The sequence below is a fragment of the Drosophila yakuba genome, chromosome 3L (assembly GCF_016746365.2).
Source record: "Drosophila yakuba strain Tai18E2 chromosome 3L, Prin_Dyak_Tai18E2_2.1, whole genome shotgun sequence".
NCBI lineage: Eukaryota > Metazoa > Arthropoda > Insecta > Diptera > Drosophilidae > Drosophila > Drosophila yakuba.
This window is the reverse complement of record NC_052529.2, coordinates 4,407,742-4,427,361: the sequence shown is the minus strand read 5'-3', so window position 1 is coordinate 4,427,361 and position 19,620 is coordinate 4,407,742. Positions and strand designations below refer to the sequence as shown.

Genomic DNA, 19,620 nt, shown 5'->3' with positions numbered 1-19,620 from the left:
AGCTTTCATGTAATTTGTAACTTTGCAGTTTTATGGCACTGATCAATGCTTTATTAAATATTATTCAATAAATCAAAAAATCAGGGCTTTCAATGTCAGAACAAATACAGAAAATACAAGTTTTTTTACTCAAATCATACACCTACAAGTCAACCATCACAAGAGCAAAACAAGTTTAGATGGAATCACGATGCTTAGTTGGACTCGGCTGTCCAATCCGCTGAAAATGGGCTTTCAGTTCGTAAACGTTTTCTCGACAAGCTCCCAAACTCCAACGAATGCAAAATTCTGGTCCAAACTGTTCGGAAAGTACCTGTTGCTGACAAATACCGTCGGATCGGGACTCCTCGTCGCCATCGGAGATGCAGTTGCCCAGCAGTACGAGGGAATTGGTGAAAAGAAAACCTTTGACTACTCTCGCTCAGGATGCATGATGATTACAGGCTTGGTGATTGGTCCAGTTCAGCACAGTTTCTATCTGCTGCTGGACAGGTTGCTATCGGACACTGGTCGGTGGGGTGTCCTGCATAAGATACTCGCGGATCAGTTGATCATGTCGCCCACCTATATTTTCCTGTTCTTTTACGTCAGCAGCTTGCTGGCTGGGAGAACCATTGCGGAGTGCAATGGCGAGCTGGCCGAGAAGTTCCTTTACACGTGGTTGTTGGACTGCTGCTATTGGCCGGTTCTGCAGTATCTGAACTTTCGCTTTTTTAAGTCTAACTATCGCGTGATCTTCGTTAATGTGGCCAATTGCGTGTACGTCATCCTGCTCTCCTATATAAAGTACGGCTTTTCCTCCCAGGATCCATAGTTATTACGTGTTTTTTGAGGGCAATTAAAATGGAAGAGAACTGCACTAATTAAGAAAACCGCTTTTCAAAATCTCATAAAACGCATTTCAAAAGTGATAACAAATACTATCGTTTTTAAGCTTGCACATACAGTAGATGGTCAGTCGAAAAAGTGCCATCCCCAATCAGCTGCCAGTTTAACGTCAAAACAATCGAGTCTTTCGTAACGTAAATCAAAAACACACGGGACTACAGTAGTCCCCAAATTGCAGTGGCTGCGAATGATGTTGGGCATTCGCTGCCTGCGCCAGTGCTATGGTCTCCGTAACCCGCCAGTTCCGTGGACCCAGAAAATCCATGGCTCCACCCATGCCCGCAGAGATTATGCGGCTCTGTGCCGAATGAGAACCCAAGTAGTGGGTCACCAAAAGTACGGATTTCGTTTGAGCCATGGTAAAGGGGAGACGGAGGGTGGAACCCTGACTTTCATACTGCTGCGATGGACGAAAATCGCGTGGAGCAACATGTTCGGAAAGTATCTGCTTGTGACGAACGTGATGGGCTCCGGACTGCTGATGGTCGTGGGCGATGTGATAGCCCAGGAGTATGAGTACAGGCGGGGATTGCGGCACCAGGATCGCTTTGATACGGATCGCATGTACAGGATGTTTGTGGCTGGTGCGCTGCAGGGACCGCTGCACCACTACGTCTATAACTGGATGGACAGGGTAATGCCCGCCCGTACCTTGAAGAATATCTTCAAGAAGATCCTGATTGACCAGCTGGTCATGTCGCCCGCCTGCATCATCATTTTCTTCTATTCCCTTTGCTATCTGGAGCGGCAAACGCTAGAGGCCACAAATCAGGAGCTCATCTCGAAGTTCCCGTATGTGTACATGCTGGATTGGATGACCTGGCCGGCGGCACAGTACCTAAACTTTCGCTATCTAGACACCAAATACCGGGTGACCTTCGTCAATGTGTGCACGGCTGTTTACAATGTGCTCATGTCCTACATGAAGCACGATTTCGGGGTTCACTTGCCACTGGAGGGGGAGTTAGTTGAGTCTTCCGAGAAGACCTTATTACCTCCAAGTTCATAGACGAATCCCAAAGCCCAGAAAGCTGTTTAATACACGACGACCACCGCGGAATATGTGTGATAGGAATCCAAATTAAATAGTTATTGTGCACACGAGTGTTATTATGTAAAAAAGAGGCTCTTAAAACCAATAAATATGTATAAATAATATAAATATTTAGTACACGTCTGATGCTATAACAGAAATGTTAAGGCAAAGAAATTGCTAGTCGATCAGTTATATTTATTATACTCAAATTACCTTAAAAATAAGTGTTAATATTATTCTTATGACTAAATCGAAACATATCAAATGCAACCAACCTTTAACTATGTTATCAGCTGATAAAATAAATATTTGTTTAATTGATAAGCAAATTACAGTCTAGACTTTGTATGTTCAAACGTGTGAACTAAAATATAGTAGTCATACATATTAACAAGTGGAAATCAAACACACAAGGTGTAAGATAGTTGTATACTTGCTGCTGTAATATTGATATTGTATAAATGTTCCCCCTCGGTAGTTTAAACTGCTCACTTAATCACAATCGTCTCCAAGGGTTGGCTGATTCCAAAGATATGTTGCGCCAGCATCAAATGTTCTTGGCTAATGAAATTCGCCAGCAAAGTGATCACATTCTCATTGCAGCGCGCAATCTGCTGGCGTGTGATCGACCTAAATTCATCACGGGCTCCTTTGTCCGCTCCACGGGTTCCAATTCTTCGACTCTGGGAACCGCCAGCTACAGTTGTCGCAGTCGGTGTGCCACTGGAAATTGGTGAGCTGGTCAACTCAAAGTTATCCTCCTGCTGCGAGTTCCAAATGTGCGAGAGCTCCTCAATCAAATCGATATTTATTATGTAGGTGGATAGAGTGCGCAGATTGAACGATTTGCGTTGCTTGATCAGGCTGAATATCTGTTGAGTGAGCAGCACATCGTTGAGCAGATTTAGTTGCTGCAGCACTAGAAGATCGCCCAGTAATCGATCTGGGCAGTTCGGTTCGTAGACCTTGCGACTGAGTCTGCTGATGATGGCACCCACGCAATACTGCACCAACGCTGATCGAGTGAGGGGCAGAAAAACCATGTGCCTGTGACCCTTCAACGACATATTTTCCAAAAGTTGCCCCTGGGTGGCGGGAAGTTCTGAGAGGATCTTCAAAATGCACTGGAAGCCTTGCAGCTGTGTGAGAGATTCCTTAAAGTTTATCCATTTAAAATAATTTACTTTTAACTTACCGTCATGCTTCCCTGCATTAGATTAAGGCTCAAGATCTGCAGGCTCTGCACCAGGCTGCTCTGGGTGGTCATGTCCGCCATAAGCTTGTTCGCCTCATCCCGGTGTCCGAAATATATGGCCAAGTCGAAGAGGAACCTGGATATCCAAGGCGCCAAGGGAAGAGCCAGCATAAGTTGACTGAAATCCCTTTGGAATTGATCCGTATTGAGCAATTGCCAGCACTGCGCTGCATGCAAGAAGGCCTTGGATAACTCCGGACTTATGGTCGTGGTCAGGGAGAATTTCGGTGGCTCCATGCTGGGCACTTCGGAGCCATCACCTTCCGGGGACCATTCCATGAATCCCTCTACCAAAACATGACTTACATCGGCATCCTCGATCCTTAACTTGCAGTTTCGTATATAACCATGCAGAGAGTATATGAACAAGGTGGTGGCGTAGAACAAAACCTGAGAGCTGCCCGCAGGACTTCCGGAAAGTATGTCCACCAGCTTTTCCCAGTAGACGTTCTGGTTGACATGCTTGCTGAAGGGCAAAAAGGGCTCCCAGCCCATCATCTGTCCGCAGATCATCAGGACTTTGAAGATGTTCTTCCAGGCATCCGCCGTATCCGAATCATCCATGATTTGCCGCAGATAAAACTCCAGGGAACTGGTATATAGTCTGCAGGCCAGATTTGGCGAAAGTTCTGGTGGTTTATTCTGGATCATGGGCAAGACCTCCTCCACCAGAATCCTCTGATAGAGATCCGGTTCGGTTTTCATGCCCTCAGCCAGCATTTCCAGTAGGCGGGGAGCCTGAGTTATGGCCGATTTGGGAAACTTGTTGAACATCAGTATATAGATATAGACGCGCTCCAGATTATCGCCACTGTGGTTGATGGTGTGCATGAAGATGTTGTGCTGAACCTCGGGAGTAAGGTGCTTATACATTTTCACATAGAACTCGTGCTCCGGCGTAGTTTCATTCTCATTTCTGAGGGCATTCGTTAGCGAGTTGATCTCCTGCCACAGCTCCGTGTGTTGATTCGGGAAATTGGAGGCTCTAGAAGTGTAAAACATATAGTAACTGAATAGGTATGTTATTATCTACTCACATAAGGCTGAAACACTTTGCTGCCTCCTCGTAATTTAGAGCATCGCGTTCCAGAAGGTAAGCCTCGTATTGCAGATTGAATGCATTGGGATACAGTGTTTTAGCCGTGATAATCCAGGCCATGGCCGCGCAAGGATCGCTTTTTCTGAGCCTTTGCGCCTCCTTGACCATGTACAACTCATTTTCCTCGTGGCTCGGCATGTTTCTTAAGGTATTTCTTATGTTTTTAATAAATTTCTTCTACTTTCAACAAAAACAAACCATTTAGCCGGCTATTTGAAAGCCATTTGCCAACACTGGCCATATATTTCTATTAGTGCTGCCACCTATTGGAACTGAAATAAAGCTAGTGGTATTAATTATTAAAAAAAAAGTATAAAACAAGTTTTTCAAGCATTGCATTTTTTTAGTGAGTTTTAGGCTGAAGATCTTGTGTTATAATAACCAAAAACGCATTTTCTTATAAACTTCGTATGTTCGATATTCTGGTATTTTATATTTCAGCTTTAAAATAGCTAGATAGAAAACGCAGCTCCCGGCTCACCTGCAATCGATAAGTATTGTGTACCACCGGCTGTAGTGTTGGATAGCGGCTGCCTGCCAGCTGATTGTTCGCGAAATGAACAATGGTTTTTTCGCGAATTTTTGTATATTTCTGTGATTTTTGCTCCCACAAAAGCTTAACTTATATTAAGCGAAATACATACGAAACTGGCTATTGCGTCTACTTATGAAATATGTGTGACTAACAACGTTTTCTAGAAAACGCCTGCCAACGCGTCGTTTTGCTTTGTTTTTGTTGCGTGAACAATACATCGTTGGATATTTATTTAGAAATTCGCAAACTCTTGTAAATAAGATATATGTTTGTAATTCAAGTGCCACAGCTGCTGCAGTTAATCAACGAAGTAAGATAAAAGTGTGATTTGTCCTATTAGTTCAAAACATCATAAATTCGAGTGCATAAAACGCAGTATGCTCCATTTTCCGATTGTCATTGGGAAAGCGGACAATGACAGTCGAATTAATAATTTAAATAAAATCAAATCAAATCGTTTCGCACAAAATTCGTACGTGAATAGCTGAAATGTCAGATGCTAAATCCGAAATTGACGGCTTTATAGCCGGTCCCACGACATCGGGCGAACAACAACAACAACCACAGCAGCAGCAGCAAAATGAGCAACAAGTGGTCGCCACGAAGGACATCAAAATATCCGAACAAGGTAAGCAATGCAAAATGGAAAGGAATTCCTATAAAATAGTTCTAGAAACATAGTAACTTCGGTTAAGACCACCATTAAGTAACTGCTGCACCCATTTTACCTTTGTTTACTCGTAATCAACACTATTTATTAATGTCTTAGCACTTATCGCTTATCACAGGTTGCTTACCGATGAACAAATCAAAGAAAAAAAAATGTAAAGAAAAAGATAAATAGTAACTAAACTATAAATTGTATTGTATGTAGTATTCTTCATTGTAAAATAATCTTTATTATTAGCTTAGAGCATCACTGATTCTTAGAAGCTAGTTCTATGCTAAAATAGAAATCATTATTTAATACACATCACTGAACAATAGATACGCATAAATCATAGAAAACATAGAAACAAGACAATAAACACTAGTTCCTGCATTATGCTAATAACAATATGGTCATCACTTAAATATATTCTAACAAAATATTGGAACCTGTTTCGATTGTTAATTTATAGAGCATTTTGTCATCCTTTATTTATTTATGTATTGAACTTTGTACCCTTTCTTAACTTGAATAAAGTTCCTTACACTTTTATCCCAAGATCGGCGACTCTTTTCGATGAATCATCCAGATAACAATGAATGTACCATAAATTTTAAAAAACCCGTTTTAGTATTTTGTAATTTGCTTCAAATCGCAAGGAAAATAAATTTGAATGTAAATGAATTTGTATTTGCTTAGTACTACATTAAACAAACTATATACACTAGTGCTTTAATAAATCTTCTAAACTTATTATTTATACAAGAATACAAGAAAATACTGATATAATTTTAATTACCAATTATTTCTGACTTCTTAGTGATTTGTACAATTTGTGATTTATATTTGAATGCAAGTGTGTATTTATTATAAAGTTTCATTTTACTCTTAATGTAATCGCGAGTTTTGAGTTAACTTCTGTGTCACATATTTTGTAGTGTTAAAATGTATTGTATATAACCACCAGTTTGAGTTGTTGCTTCCCAAATCCGCACACAGCAGGTTAGTTGCTGCAATTTTCAATATTCTCCTAACCACCAGCACACACAATTTCACTAATCATATCCTTGAGATTTCGTTTAAAGTTAAATATAAATAAAACTCGTTGCAGTTGCGAAAAAGCAGCGACAGCGTTTGATACAAGAGAAGAGCGTCCAGGAGCCGGATCCCTTGATCCTGGAGCATGCCACACGGGAATCGGTGCCGCAGCACATGGAGAAGCTGCTGAATCAGTACCAGGAGAACCGAAAAATGCCGGCTGCCGAGTGGCTGCACTTGCTCACTTACTTGGTGGCCCTGGAGTGCGGCTTTGTGGAGGAGCAGACATTTGCCCAGAAGCGACACCTCATTGAACCCGTTCCATCATTTAGCAGCTTTCACGCCCTGAATGTGCGCCTCCTGAGCGAACAACCTGCCCAATATGAGGTGTGCTTCAATGACACCGCATACCAGATGCGTTTGAGAACTCTGTTGGATAAGCACGCACCCGAGGAGACCTCCCTGGTGGCTGCCCTCCAGTCCCGCCTGATGGCCATCACGCTGGGGGACCAGCTCGTAGTCAACCTATCCCCAGCACCGCCTTCGAAGCAGCCTGGCTACAGCATCAGCCTGCCCATCGGACGCTATGTGCTCAATATTCAGGCGAAGAACAAGCCCGTTTATCATCGCTTTCGTAAGCTGGATGAGCTCTCCTATCAGCTCAAGCAGCATGTATTCCAGCCCATGCGATCGCAGCAACTAATGCAGATGGAAAACAAGCTGCAGCCATCGCTGTTGGGCCTGCCCGATGAGTTGTACTTCGAGATCTTCAGATATCTCGACAAGAGTCAACTGCATGTGGTGGGCAAGGTCAATAGACAGCTCTACTTCTACAGCAAGGAGATGGAACGAAAAAGGCAGAGGGGCGGCAGAAGCTGAGCTTCTGCTCGTGTTGTAATCGAAACCGATGTAATTTCCATGAAATATATTTAATTAGGGGTTTGGCTTTTAATAAATGTCAAGTGGTGGTTAAGAATTCTCATAAAAGTCAGCTATAATATTTAAAAAAACCCCTTTATGAGTTGGGGTAGGTTTTGAAGTAAGCAATGAAGTTCTTATATGTTTTATAACATGTTTTAAATTTTAAGATGGGTCATTACAATAAATTACCTTTCACATATAAACGAATTCAAACGTGTTTTAATTATTTAAATTGTTTTCTTGTAAATAAAGATCTGATTTTGCTTTGAAATCATACTTTGCACATTTATCCTTATCGCATGCATTTTTGGTTTTCTTTTTTGTATTTAAACGCACATCGTCAGCAGCAAGGATAATGGTGGAGCCTTCGACGCCCTCGGCAGATTCCTGCAACTCCTTCGACATCTTTGAGCCACCTGCCACGCCCCTGGACTCCATAAGCATCAAGAGCAGCGCCAGTAGCTACCTCTACGATCGTGATATTACAGGTGAGTTGCATTCACATGTACACGCCACCTGTTCGTCGGCATTTCAACCCCCTTTTGGTGGCCAAAAAGAGGGGTACACGCCCCTAAATGAGTCGGCCCTCAACCACAGAAGTGCAGAATGCGAAACAAGCGGCTCCAGCAGCCAAAAACACGCGCCGAGATTGTCGCATCCACAATTCCCACTGCCCCCAAATGCCCCAAAAAGCACCAAGCCCCAATCCCCAATCCCCGAACCCCGATCCCGTTCTCTTCGGCTTCGAATCTCCAACCTCACAAGCCCACTTCGATTTTTTATGCGCACGCAAAATCAACAAAACCCACGCGAGCAAAGCGGCACCCCTATAACCCCTATGTGTGTGCTACATCTTTATACACTGAGAGAAAGTCATGGAAAGCAAACTAAATTTTTATGCATTTCCAATTCCAATTCATTTCAAACTTAAACGCTCTTAAGAGCATAGCAAGCTCTACCCTTGAGTCCTAAACTATTCATGCACTTCCTATTAGTTTCTCTCAGTGCACACCCCTTGGCCTCTTCCCATTTTCAGTTTTCCTGGCGGATGGCATCCACAATTTGGTTTTTCTCCCTCAACAGCGAATTGCTTGCTGCTCGTCGCTGGGCTCCTATTTCGTGTTTATATTACGATATCGACTTTCTCGAGCCGAGCCTTATCACTAAAATAAAACGAAATCAAACTGAAATAAAAGAGAGTGAGCCGAGTTTGGTGACATTCCCCTTTTGGAAACGCTAGGTTTTTGGGTTTCCCGTGGGTCCTGTCGAAATTATCTGGCTACAACTTTATCAAAATAACGAAAAAACAGTGACAAATGCATAAATAAATTATGGCAAAGGCAAACAAAGCGAAACATATTCCATTCGGCTGCTGCTCTCGCAATTACTTTTAAAACTAGAGTCGTGTCTCCTAAAAAAGCTCCTGAAAAACGAGAGAAGCTTTCCATCGCGCTGCTCTTGAGCAGTTACTCTGCATTTTCCAGGAGCAGCTGTTTTCCCCAGCCACCTCCCCACTTTTCTCCGCGCACAATTCGGTCGAATGGTTGGGTGAATGAACCCACAGATGTGGGTTTCGCACAGTGGTCTAATTTCTAGTTACAACATATCCGTTGATAAGATTCTGATAAGATTCTTATAAAAACCGGTTTGTCCGAGTTTCTGCAATAACATTTTTATTGCCTGGGATGATTTGCCAATGCTTTTATTGGTTATTAAAAGACTATCTTATCGCTCATGAAAGCGTGCAAATTTAGAATTTCATAAGCCACAGAAATGTTTTAACAGCAAGTCATTTCGCTTGTATTTAGTTGTTTCTAAGTCTTAAGTTTTCAGTCTTGCAGAACACATTTCTCTTCATTATAGAACTAAGTTGAGTTACAAGCGAGTCTGGGCACACTGTTTGCTCATCTGCGATGGCTAAACTGTGCCAAACTCTTAGTCGCTGTTGTTGCTTCTACTTTCCATTCTCGTTCTCCTGCCGTGTGGGTGGTCCAGTAACGGTAAACACCAAAGCGGAATCAAGGAGAGTTGGCAAAACATACGCTTCTCCTCTTTCACCTCTTTCTTTTGGAATGCAAGCGCAGGCAGAGGCCACTTTTCTAAGCACCAGCAGATGCAACTCTGTTTCGCTCACTCATGGTCACACTGAAAAAAAAAATAAAATACTCATAAAATAAACAAAGTTTAACGGTTCAGTAAATGTTGAAATAAACCGATCTTCTGTACTTACTAGTGATTTTCAAAATAATTATTTTAAGCAATTGAATTAGTTGAAACTCCTATTAAAACATTTGATTTTGAGTCCCAATTCTGATGAAATCCTGATGCTGTGGATGCTCAGATGGACCCGAGTGTTTGCTATCCGCGCTTTTCGTCTCTCGCAGACTCCCGATTTCCTTCGCAACTCTCTCTCTCGGCTGATTGCGCTTTTGGCCAGCCAGCCAGTCAGCCAGCTTTTCCGCAGGATAACAAAGCTCGGCGCAATCAGTCGTCGTACTTTGGCCCAGCGTCTCTGGTCGGAAAAGCGGAAAAGCGGCACTTTTCACCCGGGAGAGAGTGTCGCGAGTCCTCGCTCTCGCCCAGATACCGTTAGAACCTGTTCGAACTAGGTCCTTTCAGTGACATACATATGCGTCGCATCCTTCGCCATCGCGTCCGTGTGCTTTGTGTGCTTGGTGCTCCGTGTTTTCATAAATATAAATAAATAAGTCCTGTTGGCTACGGAACCACTTACTACCAACGCACAACAGCTGATTATTTTCAAACTACGCTGGAGATTTTTATAAACACTTTCAAGTGGCTTTGAGTGGCTGCCAGGCGACCTTGACATAGCAGTCAATGGTCTAGTTACCATTTGCACTATCTTTGACTCGCACAAATCAAATCCTCAAAGCAGCTGGATTATTTTAAGGACATTAAATGCTCGATACTAAAGAGCAACGTCTTAACTTAAATTTTGTAAAACATGTTTTTGAATTAAATAAGCAGAGATTTTGTAACATCGATAGATATATATTCTAAGGAATATTAGTGTAATATATGCTATAAGTACTGGCTAACAAATCCAGCGACCTAAACGCAATGGTCTAGTGGCACTTTTGAACTGTACAAGACTACAAAGGAGCAGCCTCAAGCTGGATTACAGCAGCGATAGCAACGGACCCTGGGAGAAGCAGCAGCAGAACCCAAATCCGCAGAATCCCAACTCGGAGAAGGACAACAATGCCAGGACCAATGAGCAGCTGCAGCAGGACTTGCTGCAACAGTTGCAGCAGCAATTCCAGATGGCAGCGGTGCAACAGCAGCAACATCAGCAGCAGCAGCAGCACCAGCGACAGTTGCTGCAGCACCAGCACTCCCATCCGCCCTTCCAAGCGCCCCCGCAGCACCAGCCCACGCAGCAGCCGCATCAGGCATTGCAGCAGCAGCAGCAACAGCAGCAGCAGCAGCACCAAACATTGCAGCAGCAACAGCAGTTGCAGCAACAGCATCACCAGCAGCAGCAACGCTTGCACCACTCGCACCACCCGCCGCTGCAGCACCACCTGTCGCTGGGCGGCTACCAGCAGCTGCAGCTGCAGATGCAGGCCACCAGGAATCAGTACTCCACGCCGCAGCATCACTATCGCAATGCAACCAACGCAGCAGCAACAACTGCGAATGCTGCCACCATTAGACGCCGCACTTTGAGTCATGTATCGCGCTCCTACTCCCTGGGCACAGCGGCGGCCAATGCAGCAGCATCCGCAGCAGCCAGTGCAGCAGCCGCAGCAGCAGCAGCAGCAGCCGCATCAGCAGCAGCAGCCACAACAGCAACATCATCGGCGAGTAGCAATAATCAACTGAGTATCCACAAAACGGGCATCATGGTCGCCGCATCGCGCTGTCGAAGTCCCATAATGCTGTGCCACAGTCACAGCGACGGCGAGTTTCCACTGTACCGAGGTGAGTCCACTGTACAGGTGTGTGTATCCACAAGCGAGTGCCCACTGTACCGGCGTTCCCAGGTGGATCGACGTACATTTTGATAGCTTAATTAGCCGCTGTCATTGTGTGTCACTCGCATGTGCGGAGTGCAACAGTTGACGGCATCGGAAAATGGGATGAGATGGGAAATGAGATGAAAAGTGGTATGAAAGTGGTATGCGAGTGGGGGCATTTTCCGGGCTCCATTGTGTCCTGTAACGCTAACTGCGCGATTGTTGCGTGTGCGGGTTTTTGGGGGCTGCAGCGCGTATTGATTGATTACTTGGCAATGATTTATTAATTGGATTACTGCCATGCGGGCTTGCTTACGTTTTAATTAAATATTTTGCAAACCCATATTTAGATGCCTATTTTTATGAAACGAACCCTTAAATTGAATAATGAGTACGCTAATAACGAAATGCAAATTGTGATACCCATTTAAACGTAGCAAGGAGCTCATGCGATGTAATAAACTCAATTAGCAGCGTTTACTTTGATGCCAACCGGTTTATATTGCCACTTAATTACTCAATTACCGTATCAAGCGATTCGATATAAAAAGCCATCGTTTCCTAATCCGCAACCTTAACAAGCTATATCGTACTTAATAGATTGATATTTATGACGCCAATTTGCTAAATTGAGTAAATCTCATTGAATGCGCATGGCGTTTCGCAAAAAAGGTTGGCTTTACTTTGCTGCAATCAATGTCCTTTCATATGCTTCTTATGCTACAGTTGATCCGGATTTTATGCAATTTTCCCGGTGATTTTTATGCTTTTCTTTGGCTTTTCCTCCTCCATTTCCACTTTTGTTTCGCTTGTCATTTGGTGCGAAACTTAATTAAATTACGACACTTCTTCGGCGCTTTTTTTCGCAGCATTTCCTGGCAAGTTCAAAGCGCAATGTGTCGCACATCCTGCCAAGGATTTCCCTTCCCTTCCTCTCTTTCTATTTTTATCGCTCTCCCTTTTGCCCACACACACACACACAAACACATTTGTTGACTGGTCTAATATGCTTTAAATGATGGAATCGATTTGGACACATTTGATGAGCTTGTTTCAGCGGCGACATCTGCGAAAATTTTTCATGAGCCTGCACGAAAAATAGATTTAGACCAGAAACAAAATCTTAAAAAAATCTGAGCAATTTAAAAAGTTTTAAAATTATTTTTATTAAGGGTTTTATTTACGCTGAATAAAATACTACTCTATTTATGCCAATAAAGATAGGTCATAGATTATTTGATTTATTTAGACACTGTTTTCCCTCAGTGTAGAACATTTGCGGCTGTTCGTACAAAATAAAATTAGCAGACTGATGATAAGAGGGAATCGAGGGGGCAAACAAACTTTTCTGTGTCGTAAAATGTTGCAAGCAACGTTTACCCAAAAATTGGTGCTACAAAAATTGATATCTCAAGTGGAAATCCATGCGCATTTTGTACCAAAACCTGCTGTTGTTCATATAAAATTTATGAGTTTCGTTCGACATCTTTGAAAAGTTTCATTTTCGGATTTGGTTGATTGTTTAAAAAATTATTGATTCGAATTTTATTGAGGGGCCTGATTTATGTGGGATCCAACAGCTGAAACGAATGGTTGGTTAATTATTCAGGCCGCATTTTTGGGTTCAGTTTTGACATGCATAAATTTCGATGAGCTTTGTTAAGGGTTCTTAATATCAATATTAATATTAAATATTAAATTTAAAATTCTAAAATTTATGAGAAAAAGTAAGACATGATCTCAAGTAACACTTTATGATATTTACTGGAATTTCGTTATAGAAATATTTATTTATTTGTAATCCACTCTTTGGTTTTCTAGTTCTTAATTTTCCTCTGGATTTTCTGGCTGAGTAAATATTGACAAATATTGATAATATTTCATTACCATCTTCGATAGTTATGTGCTGCTTTTTTTCCCTTTATCCTTGTCAACAATTTTTGCAGTTGTGTTTGGTGCCTCCTTTTTTCAATTTTTTGCTGTCAATATGGCGCCATTTATGACAAACTGTTCGATGATGGCGTCGACAGCTTCCTGGGCTTTAATCACAGCGACGCAGGAACCCTCTCGTTGCCTACACTGAAAGAAATGTATTCTGCATATGCTGTTGGGTTTCCCACGACTGTTTTGTAAGCCAATCACTTAATAGCGCTATTTATGGTAATACAAACTAAACACTTTGGTTGTTATTATATTATTGTGGATATTCAAGTGCTAATGTTTAATTAAAAACAAACTTTCTAACTGATTTAAAGTACGAATGAAATATATTTATATCAGATGTTTTTTTTAAATGTTTGCCAGTTTTGTTTCAGTGCACTGCATGGTGGATACTTAATGACTCCATGGCGTGTCTTTAGTGCTCGAGTTAATGTTTCGCGTATTGATTTCGCTCCCTTCGCCTGCAACCCCAAGTCTCCCCCCTCTTTCGCTCAACTGTTTCTTGGCATTTCGCCCACGGAAAATGGGGGCGGTGGGGCTGGGCCGTAAAGGGGGCGGGGTCGGAGTTGGGAGGACAGCATCCGCAGCAAGTTGGCCAAGTAATTAAGGTTCTTGTAGCGCTGCTGCCTCAATGGCTCCCCAAGTTACGTGCACGAAATCTAAATTTAATTTGCAACTTGTGCCAAAAACGTGGGCAAAAGAACAAAATTTAATAAAATATTTCAATGCAATGCGAGTCTTTCTTGTGGGCCTATTGACGTCATCAGCTCTGGATAACTAATGAAAAGGATGAAAATGAGGATAATTAATTGACCAGGAAAGAGATAAATGGATAGTGCGGGATTGCATGATACTTCAAATACTTTTTCTTAAAATCTAAAAATTATTCGTAAATTAATAGTTAAAGTTAGAGCAGTTTCACTATCCAAAATTAAACTTCAGCTAAAGTTTATTTGATTCAATTGAATTTGTTTTAAACGTGTCAAACTGAAAATAAACCCCAAACAAAAAAAAACACATTTCCAGAGAAACATTTCCCGATGAAGTTGAAATTTTGCCCGCAATTTAATTTCACTTACAAACATCCTTAGAAAATCAACTTAGCCGCCAAACTTTTGCTCCCAAAAATTGAGTTGCAAATTTTCTCGCTTTTGGGCTGCCATTTTTCGTGCCATCTTCTAGGCGCTTCAAGTTGGCCAAGAAACAACTCAATTTGCGTTCGAATGCAGCTGTTTTGGACTTGGCACTTGGTCGCAGCATTTGGCATTGAATTAACGTCTTCTCTCCGCCAGTTTTTCCTTTTTTGTTTGCTTTCACTTTTGGCCGAAAAGCGAGGAAAGCCCAGCGAAATTACCATAAAAATGCGCAGCTCTGTGTGAGATTATCTTTATTTGCAAAACGAGACAGAGACGGACACATCAAATGTAAGTCCTTGAACCTACGCAGCTCCCCCCCCCCCCCCCAAACCTCTTGAGTTTTCCCTACAGTCACATCAGACTAAACAAAAGGCCGAGGAAAAACCCAAAAGAAAAACACAGCAGCAAAAAAAAAGGAAGACAAGTCAAAAGGTAACCAACAACAACGGAGACAACGCCAACCGCAAATGACCAACTTAAGCCTCAATTTGGGCTTCGGTCAAAAGGGAAAGCATGCAAAAGATGGCCAAAAGTGGGCGGAAAAGCGGGCGGGGTGAGTGGAAAACTGTGACCACCTTGCTGGAAAATTGCCTGGCTTAAAAATTTAATACTGCTCGCTTATTTGAAAACAATCAAAGCGCCAGCTTTGTTGTTGATTTTCCGAGTGCACAGAAATAAAAAGGTTTATCAAAATTGTAAACTAACTTAATTTGCAAAGTACTTAATACATCTTTCCTTTCTTTTATTTAATTTTTTAAGTATAATGCTCAAATTAATGTTATAGTGAGCAGATACACTCAATTGTGTATATAATATGTAAGTAAAATATTTGCTGTATTTTTCTCAGTGTCGCTGTTTACGGTTTTTCTCGTTTGGCTCGTCCGCTGTTATTTATTTATATTTTATTTGCTTGCCCCACTTACCTGACATCAACCCCTGTCCGCCGCATCCTTCCGACTTCCTTCCTGTCGTCCTTCCGCTGGCTGTCCACCCCTCATACCCTTCATACCCTTCATACCCTCGCATACCCTCGCATACCCCGCATTTAACTCATCTTCAGTGACAGAATTCCGGTCGTGTGCTGCACATAATTGCATTCAAAGCTCTGGCAAACAACCCTCTGATTCCACTTCCACTTCCCTTCCCATTTATTGAGTAGCGCGGTAAATGACAATATGAGCGGTTACTTATACGCCATGTTGTCCAAGCGGAAAGTTTCTCATGTAATTACAGCGCAGTTTGTTGTTGCGGCTGGTCAGGGAAAACAGAATTCTTTATGCAAACTTTTAGGTCACGCCATTCAGACATGGATCTGGCCAATGACAAGTTTCAGCAGCTCTGCAGTTGCAGGGAAAGTTTTGAGGAAATTCAAGTTTTCCAACTGAGGGAAAGGATATTTTTTGGAAAAACGTGGATGCAGTGAAAGTTTGTAGATATACTATTAGTCATAATAACTTGAAATAAGTTTAAAAATGCAGCAAATTAAAAGCTACCTTAATAAATAATTCCTTAAAAAGTTATAGACTCAGCTTTCCACTTTAGGTTTTTACCTAAAATAAGTTCTAAATACAACTGTTGTTCGTACTTGTAACTTTTTCTAAATTGTGGTCATCTCATTCGATTTTTTCCTTGCCTTTTTCACTATTGCACTATTGATTTATGTGGGTTTTATGTTTTGGTGCTCTATTCTTCTGAACGACCTTCTCTGCCCGTTTCTCTTTCTCTTTTTTGTTGACTGACTAACAACCAACAATTCACTAAAAAGAAACTTTTGTTTTGAGGCTTTTATGTAAATAACGAAATAGTGATTTACTGAAATCCCAAAAATTTGGCATAACTATTTATGAGCAAAAACTTTAAAATACTGTAAAATGCATATCAATTTATGTTAAATAAGATCTGAAGATTTATATTTTTTATTTAGGGTTTAAGAACAGGGTTATACAAAGACATTACAAATATTGTTTATTTTTAAAACACTTTTTAAAATGTGCCTTAATTTTTTCCCAGTATACTTGCCAGCGAGCAGTGGTCATTGTGACAGTTTTGTTTTATTTTGACCGCGTTTGCGATTGCTTTTAGTTTTAGTTGAACGCGAACCTTTACCAACGACGGCTGAGTAAAGCGTTCAATGCTGAAAAAGTAAAAGAAAATCAAATCACATATGTGTACGCGAATAAGTCAAATAAAAATCGATTATACGCCACGTTGAACGCGCTGAAAAGTAAAGATAAAATTGTGCCGCGGATTCAATTTAACGCCAGACTTGACTTTATCTTGCGTATGCGATTTCTCACAGAAAACGAACAGATATAGAGGGCGAAAAAAAAAGGATTTGTAGATAGCAGGAATTCACAGAGGAACGCAAATGGAGTCAAGTGCCAATTGAGATGTACTGTCGGCGCCAAACGATTTCCATTTCATCAGCACTTTGATTTGGGCCTGGCTAATAGGCCTGTATTATCCAGCATTTTGTACTCCATTGGAGCCAGCTTCTTGGGGCCAGAATGTTTCGCAAGCGAAGGCAGCAGCAGTTGAGATTGAAACAGCGTCCCGGCGACAGGAAGCGGAAATTGTTGTCCTGCATTTTTAACAGAGGTTGGCTTAAAACTGTTGTTCATTTCCACACTCACACTTCAGCCATGAATTTTTAATATTCCCCCGGTAAAAAAAAAAAACACAAAAAAAGGAATGAGCAACAGTAGCCAGCATTCCTTATCCTTGCCGTGAAGGACTTAAATATGTTTTCAGTATACAAAAAAAAAGAAAGAAAAACGAAGCCGACCTTCCGAGGAAGGATAGCTTGCTGTAATCACTTGTTGAGTGCTTTGTTTCGTCCTTTTGTTCGTCCTGCTAATAGTCTGGCAATTAATTGCGTGTCTGCCTTGATTCCTCGCCTGCGGCCATCATTAATCAGGGGCGAAAATTGATAAGCGCTATGATTTAATAATAAATTGCAACCAGGGCAACGATTTACTTGGAATTTATTAAGCAAATTGCTCGTAGCCTTTATAAAAATGAAATGAAACTGATTAAAAATTTGTTTAAACTGTTGTGTATAAATGAAACTTCTTATTGAAATGTTCAATTTGTGTTGGATTATTTAAAAGAATATAAGTTAATCTTACTTACTTACAACCACGTTTATATATACTTACTTGCTTTCTCTTATAAACCAAATCATCTGAATTTCTTTAGCCCAATGTTGACATTAATTTTAATTTGATTTGACGTGCCATTTGCATAACACAATGGCCACAAAGAAACAAATTTCATAAGCAAATAATGCGTGGGTAGCCCAAAAAGAATGATAAAAAGCAGTGTCGCTTACTCTTAAGTTTACAGGAAAGCAATCAGTTATCTTTGGCTTCTTAGAAAGCTGTGAAAAATGATAAGAAAATATAGCAAATCATTTACTTAACTCTTCTTCAATACCAATTAGTTAGCTGAGGAAGTGCACCTGCTAGTCGCCACACAGCCAAGTTTCCCGAATGGCTCATTTGATATTGCTATTTACCTGAGGGGCCCAGAGAAACACTTAACTTTATTTAGCCTGAATTAGTACAGCGTTTGCTGAGGCCACGAATTCCCTTTTATCTCACCACCTTGTTGCTCTTTTCTTCTCTTGCAGGTAAGTTTGACATTGATGGACTACGCAGTCTGCCAAATCGAAGGATGTGCGTTGTGTGAGGATAAGGCAGCTCCAAGAAGTGCGCCCCAAAAAGTATGCAATGACTTTTGACATTCCCCTGTGTGTGTGTGTGTGTGTGTGTGTGTGCGTATGTGAAAAAGTTGTTGATGGTGGGCGGAAAATTCGGAAAAGCGCGGTGCGTGGGTTTTTCTTTTCCAAGTCGCCGCCTCCGCCAGCTTAACATTATCCGCCTCACGATGCAAATTAGATTTAGATTTTGTGAAAATTTCTCCTCCTTCTTCCTTCATTTTTATATACACATCTTAAAGTTCCATTTTTGGTTCAAAGAGAAAACGAATAGAAAACAAGTTTTTTGAGTTGGGCACCCTGCTGATGACAGACTTTTCCCGCTTTTCGCTCGCATTTCCTCTGTGCAAATATATACCGTGGTGTGTAAGGCTGGGAAAACAGTTTCTGTTTGTTCTTTGGGCGACAAAGTCCTAAGAAAACAATGGCAAATTAATGGCAAGTTAAGTGAAAAGTTGATTGCCGTTTTTATTTCTACTTGCTGGCAAATTATGCGGCCAATTTCAGGGGGAAACATTAAATGTTCCTGCTAAAATCTCCTTATTTATACTCAAGTTTCTTAATTTATAACGATTTAGGCTAAATTATCCTAATTTATGACCATGTTTCCTAATTTATAATCTAATTTATAGTCAAGTTTCTTAATTTATAACGATTCTATATTTATAACAATTAAAAATTCAGCATTTCGTTTGCTTTTAAAATGTGTGGGCATCTATTTATTTTGTGGCTCTGCTGTTTTGATTTATGTGCCACTCGTTTATTTACATTATTTATGTTTCAACACATTATTCTACCGCCAGCAGAATGCCATCTTCTTGTTGGCCAATCAAGTGGAAAACAACATTAGCATGAGCATAATTCAACGTTTAACCACATTCGGCCTTATCTAAATGCATTTATTCAGGATGTTGCACATATTTTTCATTTCGGGCCAATTTCCATATGCATTGCGATGCTCTTTTCTTTTTTTTTCGCAGCACCACGGTGCACAATGCTCCTGAAAGTATGCTGCAAACGGCAACGCAGCAGCACACTAACACACTTGCATTATGCAAATGGCGACACTGAAGCTGACGTCTAAAAATGAGTAGAAGAAGTAGGAGTGGAAGGAGAAGGAGAAGAAAGGGGACAGGAGAAAGGGAAACGGAAATGGGCAGGGAAAGTGTGCGCCGGAAATGCAGGGCTGTGTGCTAAGGTGGGGAAAAGGCGGCGGGGAAAGTGAAACAGCAGCTCAAAGAAAGTCCTTGCCGCTTTCTTTATATACATATACCGAAATATATATACTTTTGTGACTTCAAAATATCTCAACACAATTCCTAATAACATTCTGTGTTTGAAAACCTTCAAAAACAGTTTTAATATATAAAACATTAATAGTTTTTAAATTATAGATCTTCAATTTAAAATCACTTCTACAAAAT

General features: G+C 41.2%; 4 protein-coding genes across 10 annotated transcripts in view; 3 read left to right on the top strand and 1 right to left on the bottom strand.

Moving 5' to 3' along the window:
• Window positions 1-16: 16 nt before the first annotated feature.
• On the top strand, window positions 17-918 carry LOC6532849 (mpv17-like protein 2; the record flags this gene model as incomplete). The annotated part of the gene is made up of 1 exon (XM_002093550.3): window positions 17-918. A coding segment is annotated over one exon (798 nt), but the record flags the coding sequence as incomplete, so codon positions are not given.
• A 40-nt stretch (window positions 919-958) lies between these two features.
• On the top strand, window positions 959-2,420 carry LOC6532848 (mpv17-like protein 2). Its single transcript, XM_002093549.4, has one exon. It carries the CDS (start codon window positions 1,076-1,078, stop codon window positions 1,895-1,897), a length of 822 nt encoding a protein of 273 aa, XP_002093585.3. The 5' UTR covers window positions 959-1,075; the 3' UTR covers window positions 1,898-2,420.
• On the bottom strand, window positions 2,134-4,515 carry LOC6532847 (integrator complex subunit 10). The gene is made up of 3 exons (XM_002093548.3): window positions 4,217-4,515; window positions 3,120-4,164; window positions 2,134-3,063 (listed from the first exon to the last, which is right to left on the bottom strand). The coding sequence occupies exons 1-3, from the start codon at window positions 4,414-4,416 to the stop codon at window positions 2,413-2,415; spliced, it is 1,896 nt and encodes a 631-aa protein (XP_002093584.1). The 5' UTR covers window positions 4,417-4,515; the 3' UTR covers window positions 2,134-2,412.
• Window positions 4,516-4,810: 295 nt separating this feature from the next.
• Window positions 4,811-19,620, top strand: part of LOC6532841 (protein nutcracker) — a 96,521-nt gene continuing 81,711 nt past the window's right edge. For 2 of the 7 annotated variants that reach the window (XM_015194157.3, XM_015194159.3), the window contains exon 1: window positions 16,971-17,076. In XM_015194157.3, coding sequence (XP_015049643.1) covers window positions 16,986-17,076 — 91 coding nt within the window. In that variant the 5' untranslated portion in view covers window positions 16,971-16,985. Of the gene's footprint in view, window positions 5,442-6,573; window positions 7,488-7,768; window positions 7,910-10,432; window positions 11,367-16,970; window positions 17,077-19,620 lie in introns of those variants that run through there. The other 5 variants (XM_015194161.2, XM_015194156.3, XM_015194164.3 and 2 more) reach the window with 5 other exon arrangements.